This window comes from Mobula hypostoma, chromosome 3 (assembly GCF_963921235.1).
Source record: "Mobula hypostoma chromosome 3, sMobHyp1.1, whole genome shotgun sequence".
Classification (NCBI taxonomy): domain Eukaryota; kingdom Metazoa; phylum Chordata; class Chondrichthyes; order Myliobatiformes; family Myliobatidae; genus Mobula; species Mobula hypostoma.
The window spans coordinates 69822026-69842870 of record NC_086099.1 but is presented as its reverse complement, the minus strand read 5'-3'; the positions used below and the strand labels follow the sequence as shown (position 1 = coordinate 69842870).

Sequence of the window (20845 nt, the reverse complement as noted above, 5' to 3'; positions counted from 1 at the left end):
AGGTATCCATTTAATGATGTAGTGTAATCCTATTTACAAGATTTTACAGCATTGTTTTTTTTTAAATCAAGCTAACCAGAAGCCACGATTAAAAATAGCATCTGGTGTGACTCCTGTCTCCTTTTGAACTGGTAGTTAGGGTGCCCTTTCTAAATCAAGGTACGGAAAGCGATTGCACATTCAGATTGCCTTGTCATAAGAGGCTGAAGTTTGGGAAAAGTCAATTTAAATCTCGAATTCACAGAAGTATAGTACTTCAAATGGTTGTAAAATGATTAATACTAGAATGTAATAAAGTTTAACGTTTTGCTGACAATATAATAAAACGTCTCGCAGTAAAATAATTTATCCTACTAGGACAATCAATTTAGAATAGCACAGAAGATTGATATTTGAACAGGTCCTGGCGATTAACAAGCTGAATTCTTTCCGATGAATATTCGAGACAAGAATTATTGTAAGTAATGGCTGCCATCAGATGCATATGGCCTACACTACGTAACATCTTAACCTCTGTGCTGCAATAAGCTTGTATATGATCTACATCAACAAGTCGGGGAGTAAGTGGATGAGTATTATGACAGGTAGTCTTATACCAGCTGTCATTTGACACGGGTGTGGGTGAGGGGTGGAGATCTGGCCCTGTCCAGGTGTACACTGGACGGTATTACTGGCGGCCTAAATCTACTGAATGAAGATTACAACAGGAAAACTGCTACAACATTTTGCAGTCAATCTGTGAGCAGCGCTTCTTGCGGACAGACATAGAGCTGCAGTGCGCCTGCGCGGAAGCGCCGCCATTTTGGCCGTGCTGATAGTCTGATGTTGTAAGGAAGGCTGAGCCAAGGCCGAGCAGCGTGTCGCGAAATGGCCAATATTGCAGTGCAGCGAATTAAAAGAGAGTTCAAGGAGGTCTTGAAGAGCGAAGAGGTGAGATTTGCGCGATGCTCCCTGCCCTAATCTGGTTTCACCTTCTCTTCGTTGACCGGCTGCTGACGGGAAGCGGGTGGGGAGAGTGGGTTCATGGTGATGGACACGGGACCGGGGTGACGGACAAGCGCCGGCGGCGTTTCGGGAAAGCTCAGGGTGCGGTTGCGCGGCTCAGCACAGGTCCTTTTAGATGCATCTGAAACGTCACATCTCTTTAATGGCATCCTGGGGAGGGTCAGGTCGAAATGAATCGCGGTAAAGCCGGTGAAATTCCGGATTTTGGAAGATCGGCCGGGTGATGCCTTGAATACTCAGGTTGTAGCTAGGGGTTGTAGGTGTGTAGGATTCTTGTACCATAGTGAGAGGTACTAACCTATGGTGACGACTCCCCATTAAAATTTGTGAAGTCTATACATTTAGTGCCACTGATCGTAGGTGAGATTAGGATGTGTGATTTTATTTGTACCCTTTGCTGATAATCGTCTTTACAGTTCGAAACAAAGGAAAGTGTAGTAATATAATCATCTACTTGAGTAACAGTTGGGTTAATACTAATGATATTTGGTTATTTTGCCATGGTAGCATTCTTTCGATTACTTTTACTTCCTCATAGGTAACTTCAGTTAAAAATGCACGGTAATGCATTTCAATTACACGATTAAACAAAACTTGCGTAAAGTTTTATGATAGTTATGACGGATTTTACTTGTAAGTTGGTTTCAGTACTTTATGCATATTGTAGAATCTTAGTGATTATCAAAGTTTTACCAGCGTTCTTATTTATTATAAACTAGCTAATCATTTTGGGGAACTATTACCACGCTAACGCACAGTATGACGTATTGAATCCTTTATAGTTCAGTGGTTGATACCTTGCTTGCATCACTACTTTGTGTGTCACCGCAATTATGTAGACCTGGGTCTTTAAATGAAAGATTTCACAAAATTAATTTTGAGCTTGTTAACAGTGAATATATCTGAACCTATTTTGCAGTGGCTCAGCCAGGTTTTGAAATATGATAACAGTTTTGTTCAGTTTCTCAAACAACAAATGAAATGAATATTAAGTGGCTAATATGTTTTGGAGATATTGACCAGTACATTATCTTTTATGAATAGTAATATTCTATCTTTCAAAACTAAAAGTACTATAGATATTTGAAATGAAACTGAAAAAGCTGGAAATAGATCAGGCAGCATTAAAGGAGAGGGTAACAGTTAATGTTTTAGGTAGAGACATTTTATGCCTGTCTGAACTGGAACAACCAGACAGGACCACATTAGGAGACCAAAGTTAGTACTGATAGGAAATAACATTTCTTTCTTGCTGGCAATCAAAATCAGTGCACTCAAGGATGCGTGCTTAGCCCACGGTTCTACTCTCTACACACATGATTGTGTGGCTAGGACAGCGCAAATGCCATCTATAAATTTGCCAATGACGCAACTGTTGTTGGCAAAATCTCAGACGGTGTACAGGAGTGAGACGGATCAGCTGGTTTAGTGGTGTCGCAACAACAATCAATGTCAGTAAGACCAAGGAATTGATTGTGGAGTTCAGGAAGGGGAAGTCGAAGGAACCCTCATCAGTTCTCATCAGTAGTGTAAGCAATTTCAAGTTCTTGACTGTCAACATCTGAAGATGCAATTATGAAGAAAATTGGCATGCCAGTGGCTATATTTCGTTAGGAGTTTGGTGATTTGGCATGTCACCAAAGACTGTAGCAGATTTCTACAGATGTACAGTGGAGAGCATTCTAACTGGTTGCATCACCATCTGATATGGAGGGGTTACTGCTTAGGATCGGCAAAAGCTGCAGAGGATTGTAAACTTGGCATTAGCCTCATTGCTATTAAGGACATCTTCAAAAGGCAATGCCTCAAAAAGGTGGCGTCATCATTAAGGTCCTCCATCAACTAGAAGCCTGAAGACACACATTCAATGTTTTAGGAGCGGCTTCTTCCTCTCCACCATCAGATTTCTGAACAGACAATGAATCCATGAATGCTACCTCACTATTTTTTGCTCTTTTCTTGTACTTGAATCTTTTATATATTTCTTAGAATTTATAGTATATTTTATGTATTATACTTTACTACTGTTACAAAACAGCAAATTTCATGAGGTAAGTCAGAGATAATAAACCTGATTAAGATTAACTCAGTTTCTTGTTTAAAATGTCACCTCTGACAGTACAACATTTGGCAATTGTACTTCGGCCTGCAATGAAGTGGCCTTGCTCTTCCAACTTTGACTCTGAATTGAGTGTAACTCTTTATTAACAGTTAAGTGTGAGATATGTTGCGTAGTTAAATTTCACATGTCTCTTGTCATTGTAAAAGTATTGTCCTGCTTTGATAAGATATCAAAGGCAGGAATGGAGTCTCAATATTCCTGGATTTCAGTGCTTTAAAAGGGATAGAGGGGGAGGGAAGGGAGGAGGGGTGGCATTTCTGGTCAGGGATACTATTACTGCTACAGAAAGGGTGGGTAATGTAGCAGGATCCTCTTTTCAGTCAGTATGGGTGGAAGTCAGGAACAGGAAGGGAGCAGTTATCTATTGGGAGTATTCTATAGGCCCCCTGGTAGCAGCAGAGATACTGAGGAGCAGATTGGGAGGCCGATTTTGGAAAGGTGCAAAAATAACAGGGTTGTTATCATGGGTGACTTTAACTTCCCTAATATTGATTGGCACCTGATTAGTTCCAAGGGTTTAGATGGGGCAGAGTTTGTTAAGTGTGTCCAGGACAGGACAGGACAAGTGTATGTAGACAGGCCGATTAGGGGAAATTGGATAACGAACCGGGTCAGGTCACAGATCTCTCAGTGGGTGAGCATCTGGGGGACAATGACCACCGTGCCCTGGCTTTTAGCATTATCGTGGAAAAGGATAGAATCAGAGAGGACAGGAAAATTTTTAATTGGGGAAGGGCAAATTATGAGGCTATAAGGCTAGAACTTGCCAGGTGTGAATTGGGATGATGTTTTTGCAGGGAAATGTACTATGGTCATGTGGTCAATGTTTAGGGATCTCCTGCAGGATGTTAGGGATAAATTTGTCCCGGTGAGGAAGATAAAGAATGGTAAGGTGAAGGAACCATGGGTGACAAGTGAGGTGGAGAATCTAGCCAGGTGGAAGAAGGCCGCATACATGAGGTTTAGGAAGCAAGGATCAGATGGGTCTATTGAGGAATATAGGGAAGCAAGAAAGGAGCTTAAGAAGGGGCAGAGAAGAGCAAGAAGGGGGCATGAGAAGGCCTTGGTGAATAGGGTATAGGAAAACCCCAAGGCATTCTTCAATTATGTGAAGAACAAAAGGATGACAGGAGTGAAGGTAGGACCGATTAGAGATAAAGGTGGGAGGATGTGCCTGGAGGCTGTGGAAGTGAGCGAGGTCCTCAATGAATACTTCTCTTCGGTATTCACCAATGAGAGGGAACTTGATGACGGTGAGGACAATATGAGTGAGGTTGGTGTTCTGGAGCATGTTGATATTAAGGGAGAGGAGGTGTTGGAGTTGTTAAAATACATTAGGACGGATAAGTCCCCGGGGCCTGATGGAATATTCCCCAGGCTACTCCACGAGGCGAGGGAAGAGATTGCTGAGCCTCTGGCTAGGATCTTTATGTCCTCGTTGTCTACGGGAATGGTACCGGAGGATTGAAGGGAGGCGAATGTTGTCCCCTTGTTCAAAAAAGGTGGTAGGGATAGTCTGGGTAATTATAGACCAGTGAGCCTTACATCTGTGGTGGGAAAGCTGTGGGAAAAGATTCTTAGAGGTAGGACCTATGGGCATTTAGAGAATCATGGTTTGATCAGGGACAGTCAGCATGGCTTTGTGAAGGGCAGATCGTGTCTAACAAGCCTGATAGAGTTCTTTGAGGAGGTGACCAGGCATATAGATGAGGGTAGTGCAGTGGATGTGATCTATATGGATCTTTTAGTAAGGCATTTGACAAGGTTCCACACGGTAGGCTTATTCAGAAAGTCGGAAGGCATGGGTACCAGGGAAGTTTAGCCAGGTGGATTCAGAATTGGCTTACCTGTAGAAGGCAGAGGGTCATGGTGGAGGGAGTACATTCAGATTAGAGGGTTGTGACTAGCGGTGTCCCACAAGGGTCGGTTCTGGGACCTCTACTTTTCATGATTTTTATTAACGACCTGGATGTAGGGGTAAAAGGGTGGGTTGGCAAGTTTGCAGGCGACACAAAGGTTGGTGGTGTTGTAGATAGTGTAGAGGATTGTCGAAGATTGCAGAGAGACATTGATAGGATGCAGAAGTGGGCTGAGAATGGACAGATGGAGTGCAACCTGGAGAAGTGTGAGGTGGTACACTTTGGAAGGACAAACACCAAGGCAGAGTACAAAGTAAATGGCAGAATACTTTGTAGTGTGGAGGAGCAGAGGGATCTAGGGATACATGTCCATAGATCCCTGAAAGTTGTCTCACAGGTAGATAGGGTAGTTAAGAAAGCTTATGGGGTGTTAACTTTCATAAGTCAAGGGATAGAGTTTAAGAGTCACGAAGTAATGATGCAGCTCTATAAAACTCTGGTTAGGCCACACTTGGAGGACTGTGTCCAGTTCTAGTCGCCTCACTATAGGAAGGATGTGGAAGCATTGGAAAGGGTACAGAGATTTACCAGGATGCTGCCTGGTTTAGAGAGTATGGATTATGATCAGAGATTAAGGGAGCTAGGGCTTTACTCTTTGGAGAGAAGGAGGATGAGAGGAGACATGATAGAGGTGTACAAGATAATAAGAGGAATAGATAGAGTGCATAGCCAGCGCCTCTTCCCCAGGGCACCACTGCTCAATACAAGAGGACATGGCTTTAAGGTAAGGGGTGGGAAGTTCAGAGGGGATATTAGAGGAAGGTTTTTCACGCAGAGAGTGGTTGGTGCGTGGAATGCACTGCCTTAGTTAGTGGTGGAGGCAGATACACTAGTGAAGTTTAAGAGACTACTAGACAGGTAAATGGAGGAATTTAAGGTGGGGGGTTATGTGGGAGGCAGGGTTTGAGGGTCAGCACAACATTGTGGGCTGAAGGGCCTGTAATGTGCTGTACTATTCTATGTTCTACAATAAGGTCTGCCCATTGTTCCAAGTATGAAGTAATTGAAATTTTAGAAACCAACAGTGGAAGCAAAATATTGTTTGAGACAATTGTAGTTGTATTTCATCTTGAGAAAAAGTACTAAGATTTTGGATAGTGTTCTGCTGTAGTTCTGTTCAATATTTGGAATAATTTATTTTGAGGCATGAAGTCGAATCTCATATCCAAATTTAATGCTACTTATTTTTTTTAAATGATATTGATTACATTCCTTGCATTGCTTTCACATCAAGCCCCTTAAAGTCCATCCATCAGAATCAGGTTTAATATCACTGGCATATGTCATGAAATTTGTTAACTTTACGGCAGCAATACATGATAAATATAGAGAAAAATACTGAATTATGGTGCGTGCGCGTGTGTCTATTAAATAGTTGAGTTAAAATAAGTAGTGCAAAAAAACTAATAAAAGAAAGTTGTGTTCATTGGTTCAATGTCCATTTAGAAATCGGATGGCAGAGGGGAAGAAGCTGTTCCTGGATCGCTGAGTGTGTGCCTTCAGGCTTCTGTACCTCTTTCCCGATGGTAGCAATGAGAAGAGGGCATGTTCTGGGTGGTGGAGACCCTTTATGATGAATGCTGCCTTCCTAAGGCAACACTCCTTGAAGATGTCTTGGATACTATGGAGGCTAGTTAGTACCTGTGATGAAGCTGACTAATCTTACAAGTTTCTGCAACTTACTTCGATCTTGTTCAGTAGCACGCCACCCCCTTACCAGATGTGATGCAACCAGTCAGAATGCTTTCCATGGTGCGTTTGTAGAAGTTTTCAAGTGTTGTAGTTGACGAACTATACCAAACTCCGAATAAAGTATGGTCGCTGTCTTGCCTTCTTTTTAGTTGCATCAATATGTTGCATCCAGATTAGGTCCTTAGAGATATTGACATATTGACACCCAGGAACTTGAAATTGCTCACTCTCTCCATTTCTGATTGCTCTATGAGGATTGGTTTATGTTCTCTTGTATTCCCCTTTCTGAAGTCCACAATCAGCTCTTTAGACTTGCTGACGTTGAGTGCAAGTTTGTTGCTGTGACACCACTCAACCAACTGGTATATCTCGCTCCTGTACACCTTTTCGTTACTATCTGAAATTCTGCCAACAATGGTTGTATCATCAGCAAACTTATACATGGCTTTGAGCTATGCCTAGCCACGCGGTCAAGAACGTAAAGAGAGTAAAACAGAGGGCTAAGCACACATCTCTGTGCTGCGCCAGTGTTGATTGTCAGCAAGGTGGAGATGTTATTTCCAATCTGCACAGATTGTGGTCGTCCGGTTAGGAAGTTGAGGATCCAGTTGCAGAGGGAGGTACAGAGGCCCAGGTTCTGTAGCTTTTCAGTCAGGACTGCAAGAATAATGGTGTTAAATGCTGAACTATAGTCAATAAACAGCATCCTGACATAGGTATTGGCATTGTCCAAGGTATCCAAGGCCACATGGAGAGCCATTAAGATCACTTCTGCCTGCTGTAGACCTATTGTGGCGATAGGCAAGTTACAGTGAGTGCAGGTCCTTCCTGAGACAAGTATTGATTCCAGCCATGACCAATCTCTCAAAATATTTCATCACCGTAGATGTGAGTGCTACTGGACGATAGTTGTTAAGACAACACATTCTGCTCTAATTATTGCCCTTTTGAAGTAGGTGGAAACTTCTAATCGTAGCGATAAGAGGTTGAAGGTGTCTTTGAATACCCATGGCAATTGGTTGGGACAGGTTTTCAGAGCCTTACCAGGTACTCCATCAGGCCCTGCTGCCTTGCGAGGATTCACCCTCTTGAAAGACAGCTTGATGTCGGTCTCCGAGACAAAGATCAGAGGGTCACCAGATGCTGTAAGGGTCCACATAAGTGTGGTTTTATTCTCCCTTTCAAAGGAAGCATATAAGATATTGAGCTCGCCTGGTAGTTGAGCATTGCCATCATTCATGATGTAGAAAGTGATGGACTGCAAACCCTGTTGAAGTTGACGTGCATCCAACAAGCCTGATTTAGAACACAGAACACTACAGCTTAGGAATAGGCTCCTTGGCTCACAATACCTGTACCGAGCATGGTGCCAAACTAAACTAATCCCTCTGCTTGTACATGATCCATATCCCACCATATTCAGGTGCTTTCTGAAAGTCTCTTCAACACCACTATTTACTTCCACTATCAACCTGGCACACATTCCAGTCACCTACCTCTCTCTGTGTAAAAAAAAACAACAACAAATTGCTCTGCAAATCTCTTTAAGTTTACCCCTCTCACCTTAAGGTTTGCCCTCTAATATTTAACTTCTCTACCCGGGGGTGGGGGGAGAAGAGATTCTGGATGTCTCCCCTAACTATACAAATCATAATTTTATAATCCTACATCAGAAATCTGAAGTTCTGTCATCTTTGACAAGCACCGATGTATCCTTGTGATACAGGAATGAATTTAAGATTATATCCTTTTCTCTCAAGGTTTTCTTTAAAAAAAGTTCATAGGATGTGTGCATTCTGACAATGTCAGTGAGTATTTTCCAACCCTAATTGCCTGTAAATTAAGGAGTCAGTTAAAGTCTATGACATTCGTGGTTCTGAAATCAAATGTAGATGAGACCAGACAAGGATGATAGATTTTTCACTGTATCGGGGGGCTATAAGGTCCATCTTGGAGCACTCCCACCAGTTCCATGCCACCGTATTTCCCTGGAGCTTGTTCTCCCTTGTTATACGCATTAACTCCCTCCTGATTTGTATGGCAGCCACCTACATTAAGGGCAAATAATAATAGTTAATTACATACTAGTAGGTCTTTGGGGTAAGAGAGGAAACCAGAGCACCTGAAAGATAACTATGTGGTCACAGAACAGACAAGCTTCTTGCAGACAGCAAACTGGATTGAAACTGGTCTGATGGAGCTGTGCTACAGCACCACCAACTGCTGTGTTACTGTGCTGCCTTAAGGACATCACTGAAGGACATTTGTGAACAAAATGGGTTTTAAGCAACAATCTATGTTACTGTTATCAAGACTTTAGATGTCCAAATTTAAATCTCAAGCTGTCGGAATCATATTTGAACTTGAGCCTCCGGATCAGTGGTCTGTGTTTCTTCTAGAACAGAAATTTATCTACTTTGGTGCTGTACTTCTTACTTGTCCTCCGTGACTCTTATTTCAATTGTATGTCTCCACGGGCAGCCCCTAAAGCTTATTTGCTTTTCAGCTACTTTACCACCACTTTAAAGAATTTTTCATTAACTTCACTTTACTTTCACTCCTACCTCAGAAGGTTCTTAAACTCTCTTCAGTTTTTCCCTCATGTTTTCCATCTGCTTAGATTCATTTTGTTACCTATCATTCTAAAGTGCTCAGGGGTCTTTTATGAGCATTGCATTTAGCGACTTGCTTTCTGAGACCTGTTCCACCTTTGGACCCATGGACTCAGTACTACAGCACAGAAACAGGAGCTTTAGTCCATCCAGTTCATGCTGAATTGTTATTCTGCTAATCACATCAATTTGAATCCTCACCATCGCCTCCCATAGCCTTCCCATTCATGTACTTATCTAACTTTTGATAGATAGGAGCTACAGGGAGATATTCACCCCTAGGTTGCAGGAGGCAGGTAACTGGGTGACTATCAGGAGAAGGAAAGGAAATGGGCAGCTAGTACAGGGCACCCCTGTGGTCATTCCCCTAAATAATAAGTTTACCACTTTGGATACTGTTGAGGGGGCTGACCTACCGGGGCGGCGGAGGTGGGGGGAGCCGCAATGACTGGGTCTCTGGCACTTTGGTGCTGTGGCTCAGAAGAACATAGAACATAGAATAGTACAGCACAGTACAGGCCCTTTGGCCCACAATGTTGTGCCGACCCTCAAACCCTGCCTCCCATATAAGTCCCCACCATAAATTCCTCCAGAAGAGAAGAGAGGTGAGGAGGATGCAGTAGTGATGGGAGATTCCATAATCAGGTGAACAGAGACAAGGTTCTTCAGGCATGATAGAAACACCTGGATGGCATGTTGCCTCTCTGGTGCCAGGGTCAGGGATGTCTCAGATCGGGTCCACGGCATTCTAAAGGGGGAAGGTGAGTAGCCAGGAGTCCTGGTACATATTGGCACCAATGACGTAGGTAGACAAGGTGAGGAAGTCCTGACGAGAGATTTTAGGCAGCTAAGTAGAAATCTGAAAAGCAGGACCTCTAGGGTAGTAATCTCTAGATTGCTGCCCGTGCCTTGCACCAGTGAGAGTAAGAATAAGATGATTTGGCAGCTGAGTGCGTGGCTGAGGAACTGGTGCAAGGGACAGGGGTTAAGATTAATGGATCATTGGGATCCTTTTTGGGGAAGGTACGACCTGTACAAAAGGGACTGGTTGCACCTGAACTTAGGGGGGACCAATATCCTTACAGGTAGGTTTGCAAGAGCTGTTTGGGAGGGTTTAAACTAATTTGGCAGGGGGTGGGAACCGGAGTGACAGGGCTGAGGACAAGTCAGTTGATTTACAAGCAGGCAATGTGTAGTGAGACTACTGGAAAAGACAGGCTGATGATAGGACAAAGTTGTAGTCAGCGGGATGAGCTGCAATGTAAAAGGGGGACAAAATTGAAAAGAATGATGAAGCAGCAGTGAAGGTGTTATATTTGAATGCACACAGTATGTGAAATAAGGTAGATGAACTTGTAGCACAGATCAATCTGCATGATGTTGTGGGTATCACTGAGTCCTGGCTGAAAGAAAATTATAGCTGGGAGCTTAACATCCAAGGATACACATTGTATTGAAAGGACAGGCAGGTAGGCAGAGGGGTTGGGGTGGCTCTGGTAAAAAAAAAATGAAATCAGATTATGAGAAAGAGTTGTCATAGGATCAGAAGGTGTAGAATCGTCATGGGTTGAGCTAAGAAATTGCAAAGTTAGAAAGCCACTGATGGGAGTTGTATACAGATCTCCAAACAGTAGTAAATATGTGGTTTATGAATTACAACGGGAGATACAAAACACACGTCAAAAGAGCAATGTTACGAAAGGCATGGGGGATTTCAATATGCAGGTAGATTTGGAAAATCGGGCTGGATCCCAAGAGAGGGAGTTTGTAGAATGCCTGTGAGATGGCTTTTTAGAGTAGCTTGTGGTTGAGCCCACGAGAGGATGAGCTATTCTGGATTGGGTGTTGTGCAACGAACCAGAATTGATTATAGAGTTTAAGATAAAGGAACCCTAACAAGGCAGTGATCATAATATAATAGAATTCACCCTGCAGTTTGAGAATGAGAAGCTAAAGTCAGGTGTATCCATATTACAGTGGAGTAAAGGGTATTATAGAAGCACGAGGGAGGACCTGGCCAAAATTGATTAGAAGAAAACACTAGCAGGGATGACGGCAGAGCAGCAATGGCTGGGATTTCTGGGAGCAATTTGGAAGGCACAAAATAGATACATCTGGCAGAAGGCGGCGTTTTCTAAAGGCAGAATGATGCAACGATGGCTGACGGGAAGTCAAAGTCAACACAAAAGCCAAAGAGAGGGCATATAATAGAGCAAAAATTAGTGGGACGTTAGAGGACTGGAAGCTTTAAAAAACCAAATAAAAACGTCGTAAAGAAGGAAACGATGGAATATGAAGGTAAGCTAGTCAATAATGTTAAAGAGGATACATATAGTTTCTTCTGATATATAAAGAGTAAAGAGAGACAAGAGTAGACATTGGACCATTAGGAAATGACGTTGGTGAGGTAGTAATGGGGGACAAGGAAATGGTGGATGAACTGAATACATACTTTGCATCAGTCTTCTCTGTGGAGGGTACTAGCAGTAAGCTGGAAGTTCGAGAGTGGGGGCAGAAGTGAGTGCAGTTACTATTACTAGGGACAAGGTCCTTGGGAAGCTGAAAGGGAGAATAGATAAGTCACCTGGACCAGATGGACTACACCCAGCGTTCTGAAAGAAGTGTAGATGAAGAGATCGTAGAGGCATTAGTAGATCTTTCAAGAATCACTAGATTCTGCGTTTGTTCTGGTGAACTGGACAATTACAGATGTTACTTCACTCTTCAGGAAGGGAGAGACACAGAAAAAAGGAAATTCAGGCCAGTTAGTCTGACCTCAATGGTTGGATTGATGTTGGAGTCGATGGTTAAGAATGTGGTTTTGAGGCACTTGGAGGCTCATAATAAATTAGGCCAAAGTCAGCATGGCTTCCTTAAGGGGAAAATACTGCCTGACAAATCTGTTGGAATTCTTTGAAGAAATAACGAACAGGACAGATATATGAGAATCAGTGGATGTTATTTACTTGGATTTTCAGAAGGCCTTTGACAAGGTGCCATACATGAGACTGCTTAACACGATAAGAGGCCAAGGTATTTACAGGAAAGATACAAGCGTGGATAGAGCATTGGCAAGAGGAAAAAGAGCTGGAATAAAGGAAGCGTTTTTTGGTTGGCTGTCGGTGACTCGTGTTCTACAGGGGTCTGTGCTCGAACCGCTTTTTACATTTTACATCAGTGATGTGGTTGATGGAATAGATGCTTTTGAGGCCAAGTTTGTGGACAATATGAAGGTGCACGGAGGGGCATGAAGAAGCGGAGAGGCTACAGAAGGACTTAGATGGATTAGGAGAATTGGAAAATAAGTAGCAGATGGAATACAGTGTCGGGAAGTGTATGGTCATGCACTCTGGTAGAAGAAATAAAAGTGTAGGCTATTTTATAAATGGAGAGAAAATTCAAAAATCTGAGGTGCAAAGGGACTTGAGAGTCCTTGTGCAGGATTCCTTAAAGGTTAATTTGAAGGCTGAGTCAGTGGTGAGGAAGGCAAATACAATGTTAGCATTCATTTAGAAAAGTTTAGAATATAAAAGCAAGGATGTAATAATATTAAGGATTTATAAGACACTGGTGAGGGCTCACTTGGAGTATTGTGAGCAGTTTTGAGCCCCTTATCCAAGAAAGGATATGCTGACATTGGAGAGGGTTCAAAGGAGGTTCACGAAAATGATTCTGGGATTGAAAGGCTTATATGAGAAGCATTTGATGACTTTGGGCCTCTAGTCACTGGAATTCAGAAGAATGGGGGGGGAATCTCATTGAAACCTGTCGAATGTTGAAAGCAACACACATCAAAGTTGCTGGTGAACGCAGCAGGCCAGGCAGCATCTATAGGAAGAGGCGCAGTTGACGTTTCAGGCCGAGACCCTTCGTCAGGACTAACTGAAGGAAGAGTGAGTAAGGGATTTGAAAGCTGGAGGGGGAGGGGGAGATGCAAAATGATAGGAGAAGACAGGATGGGGAGGGATAGAGCCGAGAGCTGGACAGGTGATAGGCAGAAGGGGATACGAGAGGATCATGGGACAGGAGGTCCGGGAAGAAAGACGGGGGGGTGACCCAGAGGATGGGCAAGAGGTATATTCAGAGGGACAGAGGGAGAAAAAGGAGAGTGAGAGAAAGAATGTGTGCATAAAAAAGAGTAACAGATGGGGTACGAGGGGGAGGTGGGGCCTAGCGGAAGTTAGAGAAGTCAATGTTCATGCCATCAGGTTGGAGGCTACCCATACGGAATATAAGGTGTTGTTCCTCCAACCTGAGTGTGGCTTCATCTTTACAGTAGAGGAGGCCGTGGATAGACATGTCAGAATGGGAATGGGATGTGGAATTAAAATGTGTGGCCACTGGGAGATCCTGCTTTCTCTGGCGGACAGAGCGTAGATGTTCAGCAAAGCGATCTCCCAGTCTGCGTCGGGTCTCACCAATATATAAAAGGCCACAGGATTTGGAGAGGATGTTTCCTATGGTGGGGGGAGTTTAAGACCAGAGGGGACAGCCTCAAAATAGAGGGAAGTCCATTTAGAACGGCGGTGAGGAGGAATTTCTTTAGCCAGAGGGGAGTGACTCTCAGGAATTCATTGCCACAGGTGGCTGTGGAGGCCAAGTCATTGAGTATATTTAAGGCAGGGGTAGATACATTCTTGATTATTCGGGATATGAATCGATATGTGGAAAAGGCAGGAGATTGGGGCTGAGAGGAATAAAAGGGTTACTGTCTGAGAATGTCTGGCAGCTCTTGGGCTGTATTCCCTGGAGTTCAGGAGAATGAGGGAGGGATCTCATAGAAACATTCTGAATGATTACCTGAACAGATGTGGCAAAATTATTTCCCATGATAGGGGATCCTAGGACAAGAGAGCACGACTTCAGGATTGAAGGACATCCATTTAGAACTGAGATGCGGAGAAATTACTTTCGTCAGGAAGTGGTAAATCTGTGGAATTTGTTGCCACAAGTGGCTGTGGAGGTCAGGTCTTTGGGTGTATTTAAGGCAGAGATAGATAGGTTCTTGATTAGCCAGGGGATCAAAGGGTATGGGGTGAGGGCATGGGTGTGGGGATGACTGGAAGAGTTAGATCAGCCCATGATTGAATGGTGGATCAGACTCGATAGGCCAAATGACCTAATTCTGCTCCTATATCTTATGGTGTAAACGTTCCACTTGAATTCACATCCACCACTTCTGCCGGCAACTTTATCCAGACTTGCACCACCCTTTGAGTAAAGAAATTCCTCCTCAGTTATCCCTTAAATATTTCGCCTTTCACCCTTAAGCTATGACTAGTTCTAGTTTCACCCAATATCAGTGGGAAAAGACCCAATATCAGTGGGAAAAGTCTGTTTTTAATTACCCTATCTATATCCCTCAATTTGGTTGTACCTCTATCAAATCTGCCCTGATTCTCCCATGCTCCAGGGAATAAAGTCCTAACAAATTCAACTTTAACTTAGGTCCTCAAGTCCTGGCAAAATTCTTGTAAATTTTCTCTGAACTCTTCTGATCTTGATATCTGTCCTGTTGGTAGATGACTAAAACTGCATTCAATACCCCACATTTGGCCCCACCGATGTTGTATACAATTTAAACATGATATCCCAACTCCTGTACATGATTTATAAATGCTAATGTGCCAAAAGCTCTCTCTTTGACCATATCTACCTGTGATACCACTTTCAAGGAATTAGGGCCTGTATTCCCAGATCCCCTTGTTTTAACACACTCCTCAGAGCCTTACCAGGCACCATGTAATCATACCCCGATTTGTCCTCCCAAAGTGCAAAATCTCACACATGCGTGCATTCAATTCCATCTGCCATTTTTCAGCGGGTCCAAATCCCACTCCCAAGTTTTGAGAGCGTTCCTCGCTATCCATTACACCCTCAGTCTTGGTGTCATCAGCAAATTTGCTGATGCAGGTGAATAAACTCTTCTCAGGCTTCCAGCAAGGTACAGGTATCAATTTTAACCAACATTTCGATGACGTACTCTGCCATCTTCATCAGGGATGATGTCTGGGCATGTCTAGTCCAGTGGTATTTATACCCCCGTCATCCATCTCTTCTGATTGGTTAGTCCTCATCCAATCAGGTTTCTGCTGTCCTACCTTGTTTACAATTAAATTCCAGTTTGTATTGGAGCAAAACCTTGATCTTTGTTAAAATTCTTTTTCTGTAATTTTATTTCAATGGCTTCCTTCACTAGGCTGTCCCAAAAGCCAGAGAAGTGGCACATTATTTTGTGTTGTTAAAGCCAATCCTGTGGCCATTGCGAATGCAATGTTCTGCTGTCGCCAATTTCTCCAGGTAACCCGAAAGCATACAACTCATGTGCTCCTTGAGGCTTGTTTCTACTTTGGCCGATATACACTGCTCTGCATTCACAGGGAATCCTGTAAGTGATAGCCGTCCAGGTCATTTTTGACCCACATAAGCATTTACAGGATTCCCTGTGAGGACTAACCAGTCGGGGGGACGGACAGTGGGGGTATAAGTACCACTGGACTAGACATGCCCAGGCATCATCTCTGAGTAAGATGGCAGAGTTTATCATCAAAACATTGGTTAAAATTGATACCTGTACCCAGCTGAAAGCCTGAGAAGAGTTTATTCGTCATATATGCTAGGTAAGCACTAGATTCTTTTTCACTTGCTGATGCAGTGCATAGTGCATAATCATTTATTTATGTTAATAAATAAATTCAGCATAATCATCCAAACTATTAATATAAATGACAAACAGTAATGGACCTGGCACTGAGCCCTGTGGCATACCACTATTCACAGGCCTTCAGTCAGAGTGGCAACCATCTACTTACTGCCAATATCCCTGTAGGTCATTATTAAATCCAATTTACTTTTTCATCCTGAATGCCAAGTAATTGAACCTTCTGGACCAGCCTCTCATGCAGGACCTTGTCAAAGGCCTTGCTAAATCCATGTAGATAATATCCACTGCCTCTCCTTCATCAATTTTCCTGGTAATCTCCTCAAAAAAAACTCTTAAGATTAGTTAGACATGACCTACCACACACAAAACTGTGTTGACTATCCCTAATCAGACCTTCTCTGTCCATAGACTTATATACCTTCCAATAATTTACCTGCTGCTGACGTCAGGCTTGTCAACCTATAATTTCCTATCTTATTCTTAGAGCCTTTGTTGAATAATGGAAAAAACATCAACTATCTTTCAGTTATTCACCACCTCACTTGTGGCTAGGGACGTTTTAAATACCTCTGCCGGACCCCATACAATTTCTGCACTATCCTCTCACAGGTCAAAGTGACATTTTGTCAGGCCCTGGGAACTTATCCACCCTAACTTGCATCAAGACAGCAAGCATCTCCTCTTCTATGATACCGATATGCCTCAGTTCTCCTGATTTTGTCTGCCTCCTGAGTAAATACAGAAGCAAAAACAATTAAGATCTTCCCTATCTCCTTTGCCCCATGCATAGATTACCACACTGATCTTCAAGTGGAACAATTGTCTCTTGGTGTTTTGCTTTTAATTATACCTGTAGAAGACCATGGGATTCTTCTTGTCTGCTAGGGGAACCTCGTTTAAAGTTCGAAGTAAATCTATTATCAAAGTATTTGTATGTCATTATATATTACCCTGAGATTCATTTTCTTGTAGGCATTCAGAGTAGAACAAAAATAATAATCAATAAAAACTACACACAAACAACCAATGTGTAGAAGAAGATAAACTGCAAAAATAGTAATAATAAATAAATAATATTGAGAATATAAGTTGTAGAATCCTTGACGGTGAGTCTATAGCTCATGGAATCAATTCAGTATTGAGGTGAATGAAGTGATCCATGCTGGCTCACAAGCCTGATGGTTGAAGGATAATGTGTGGGACCTAGTGCTCCTTCACCTCCTTTCTGATGGCAGCAGCGAGAAGAATAGATGGCTTAGATAGTGGCGGTTCTTGATGATGGATGCTGCTTTCTTATGGCAGCCCTCCTTGTAGGCAGCTCACTGTTGGGGAGGGCTTATCCTGTGAAGTACTGGGTTGTATCTACTACTTTTTGTTGGCTTTTCTGTTCTTGGTCATTAGTATAGCAAAACAGGCCATGATGGCAACCAGTCAGGATACTCTCCACTGCGCATCTTGCATTTCTTGTAGTCCTAAAGTGCCTTATTTTTTTCAGTGAGATTGTGGGACAAATTATAAATTGTAAGTTTTTAAAATTTGGGATTAGAATTATTTTATCACTTGGAACACTTTTGTATGCTTAAACTAATGCAGCTATTAAATTAACATTTTCTTATTTTGTATTATTACTGATCTGATTTTTGAATTTGCAACTGGCTGTTTTTAATGTTGGCCTTCAGAGAATTGAATATTGTAATTTTGGAGTCTTACAATTTTTAAGAACCCAATTTATTTTCTGAATTATTGTGATTAAATCTTTTTGTGGGGGTATAGATTTCTTTCACAAAATTGGCAGCAATATTTCATTGTTTTTGGAATTTATAGGGATAACCTGATACTTTCAAACTAAATTAGCTTGCAGTTATTTTATCATCCATTTTCTACTATTCGTTGTATCTATTTTAAGCACAATTTTAAAATGCTGCTTGTATTTTGTAAAGTAATAAAATTGTTTTGGATCCTACTGTATAATTTTTGGATTAATTTTGCATATAAATGACATAATTCCCCTTGGTGTGATGTTTTGTTGCTAACTTGGCCTTCAATTTAAAATTTATTGGTTTAGAGGTGTGAGAAAGGGGTGCGCTAAGCATGTCCTGAGATCAGTTAGAGGCTAATCAGTGCTGGAAGTTTCCAGAGGTTGTCAGGTGCTCTGCATCATTTAAGAAATCTAAGTAGTTAACAAAAAGGGTATCTTTCTATTTGTGCACTTTAAAATGTTTCACATCTACTATTTACAACATATATTTAAAGCACAGTGAAACCCTGCAAATCTATTAGCTGATTATTTGGAAATCCTTGTGATTGATTCAGCATCTGGCATATTCATTAGTATACGAAGTCCTCATTCCTACATTTTGAAGTAATTATGAGGTTGGCTTTGTTGGGTGGGTATGCAGTCAGGGACAGGAATGTGAGTGCATTTGTTGCTCGGGCTGGAGTCTGGAGTGCTTGCGTGTGACATCTAGATCAATAAACTGAAGCTCGCTGGGTTCTGTTTCCCGCACTCCTTTAAAACTTGGTGGGTTCACTGAAAAATTTATTATGTTGCTTGGTATTTTTTTTTTTAAAAAGTGATGTAAAAATATATTGGGTAGTGTGAGCAACATCAAAATTGTCCAGAAAATCTGCTGGTCTGGTACACCACAAAGTTCAGATGATCAGTTTTACTGTCCCCGAAACTATTTTAGTCTTAGATTTCAGATTTTTTTTGAGTTGCATTCACAAACTGTATTTAGCATCACCACTTCAGCTTGTAGCAAAATTAAAGCTATGTTGAGAAGTCTAGTGGCAGTTTGGTGCAGAACTGCTTGTGTAAACAGTCAAACCTGAATTATTGCTGTTTGACCATAAGGCAAGTTAGGAAAACTTTAATGTTTTCTTATTGGTTGTCAGTCCACTTGTTTATTGTAAATTTTGGAACATTAGAATGATCTTTATGTAGTTGTGATGTAGCAATGCACTCATAACAAAATCAATCCCCACGAATCCAAATCAGTTTTGCAAATTGCTGGATAAATGTCCTTCAAATCCAGTGAGCTAAATAGTTTGGTCCCGTGTATTCCATTTTTATCAATACACCCTATCCTCGTTAAATGCGGGGGATACGTTCCTCAAAGTCGACGCATAATGTGAATAATTATTTAAATGGAGAAAATAGGGATGCGTTCTGGAGGGCTTCCTAAATATGTTTTGTCTGTAATTTATTCACATTTTCATACCAATACAACGCAAAGGCAGTACCACAAGGCAACATTCATATTAGATTTCATCAATTTAAGGTAATATTCAATGTAATAAAGCATAGAAAGTTAACATCCTAGGGTGTACAGTACTCACCAACAGAGGCAGGTGTGTTCGCTCCGGGAGATGAGTGATTGTTGTGGTGTTGGGCAGCTTTACATGGATGAGGTGGATGGTTGTGTGTCATCAGGATCATCAAGGACAGCAAGGGGTGAAGGAAGACTCACAGAACTCTCAGAACTGCCGGCAGCAGGAGATGACACCGGTTTGAAAAAAGTGGTGAGGGTTGTTTGCTGGCAGCATTTTGTTTTTCAGCATAAATTTGCTTGTAAGGAAGAAGGCTTGACTGCAGGGAACGACTGAAATGCTGACTCCGTTCTAAACTTGGGTCCATGTCTGTTGCCATTTGTGCCAAGTGTTCCGCAGCCTTAAAAAATTCTGCCAGTTGCTTCACCATAAAATCCTTCACCTGCAACTCGACACTTTCTTCTTCATTGTTATCACCTTCAGTCTGAGTTACACGCAGAAGGTCATCCACACTTTATTTTTCTTCATGAGAATCCAGGAGTTCTACCACGTCAGCAGTCTCGAGATCTGAGAATCCTTCCCCACCAACTTTATGGCCCAGGGCCACACAGCCCTAGACAGCTGCAGTGAAGGCAGGAAACCCCTTGAGGGTGTGCACACACTCCGCCCAAATTGAATTCCATGCTCCATTGAGAGGCTTCTTGCTCAAACCCTTAAGAGCACGGGTGTTTAGTGAATGGTAAACTAAGAGAGGCTTCATCTTACAGTCTCCTTCGGCATTGGAACACATAAGCAAAGTCAATCTATCCTTTGCTGTCTTGAAACCTGACGCAGTTTTTTCATCGTTACTTATGTAAATGCATTTCGGCATACTCTTCCAAAAAAGCCCGGTCTCGTCTGCATTAAACACCAGCTTTGGTGTGATGCCTAACTCAGCTCTCATAGCCCGCAACCACGCAGCGTAGCGTCCCAGAGCTGTGTTACCTTCACCTGACGTCGCCCTGTTTATAATTTCCTACTTTTTTTCAAGTGTTAAAGCGGTTCTCTGCCGCTTGGCTGATGGCCCAGGACTTGACATTGGACGCTTAGGAGGCATAGTTAAATATTTCAAGCACAAAATCACTGCACCATAGGTAAAAACAACAAAAGTTTAAGATCGCAAGATCGCACATCCACACCTTGCCAAAACCAATGCGAGACTGGCGGGAGTGAGACTGTGAGGCGTGCGCATGTGACTTGTATTGGCGGGAAAGCAGTGCTCCTCGCATAACTGAGAGTTTTGGATGCATATAAGGAGAAGCTGGTAGAAATAGGTTCCTCGCATAACTGAATCCGCGTTGTCTGAAGACGCATATAACGAGGATAGGGTGTACCAATGAAGTGCTTCCAAAAACCTATTCTAAAGTAATCTCCCTAGTTCATTCAAGAATTTTCTAAAAAAACTTGCTGGGAGTTTACATGTATTTTGTTTTTCTCTCCGTGCTCATGAATATATGCTAGTTTTGTAGATATTACTAGTCCTTGATATATTCCCCTGTGAAAGCAGAGGTTTGAATGCTTG

The 20845-nt window shown here is 42.3% G+C and overlaps 1 protein-coding gene across 4 annotated transcripts in view; it reads left to right on the top strand.

Annotated features, from left to right (window-relative positions):
- Window positions 1–20845, top strand: part of ube2kb (ubiquitin-conjugating enzyme E2Kb (UBC1 homolog, yeast)) — a 134685-nt gene that overhangs the window by 14265 nt on the left and 99575 nt on the right. For 2 of the 4 annotated variants that reach the window (XR_010017357.1, XM_063043279.1), the window contains exon 1: window positions 774–930. The exons of 1 other annotated variant lie outside the window; for it this stretch is intronic. Coding sequence is in view for 1 of the 3 variants with exons in the window: in XM_063043279.1 (XP_062899349.1) it covers window positions 868–930 (63 nt within the window). In the remaining 2 variants the exon portion in view is untranslated. Of the gene's footprint in view, window positions 1–773; window positions 931–20845 lie in introns of those variants that run through there. One more of the 4 variants, XM_063043281.1, reaches the window with a different exon arrangement.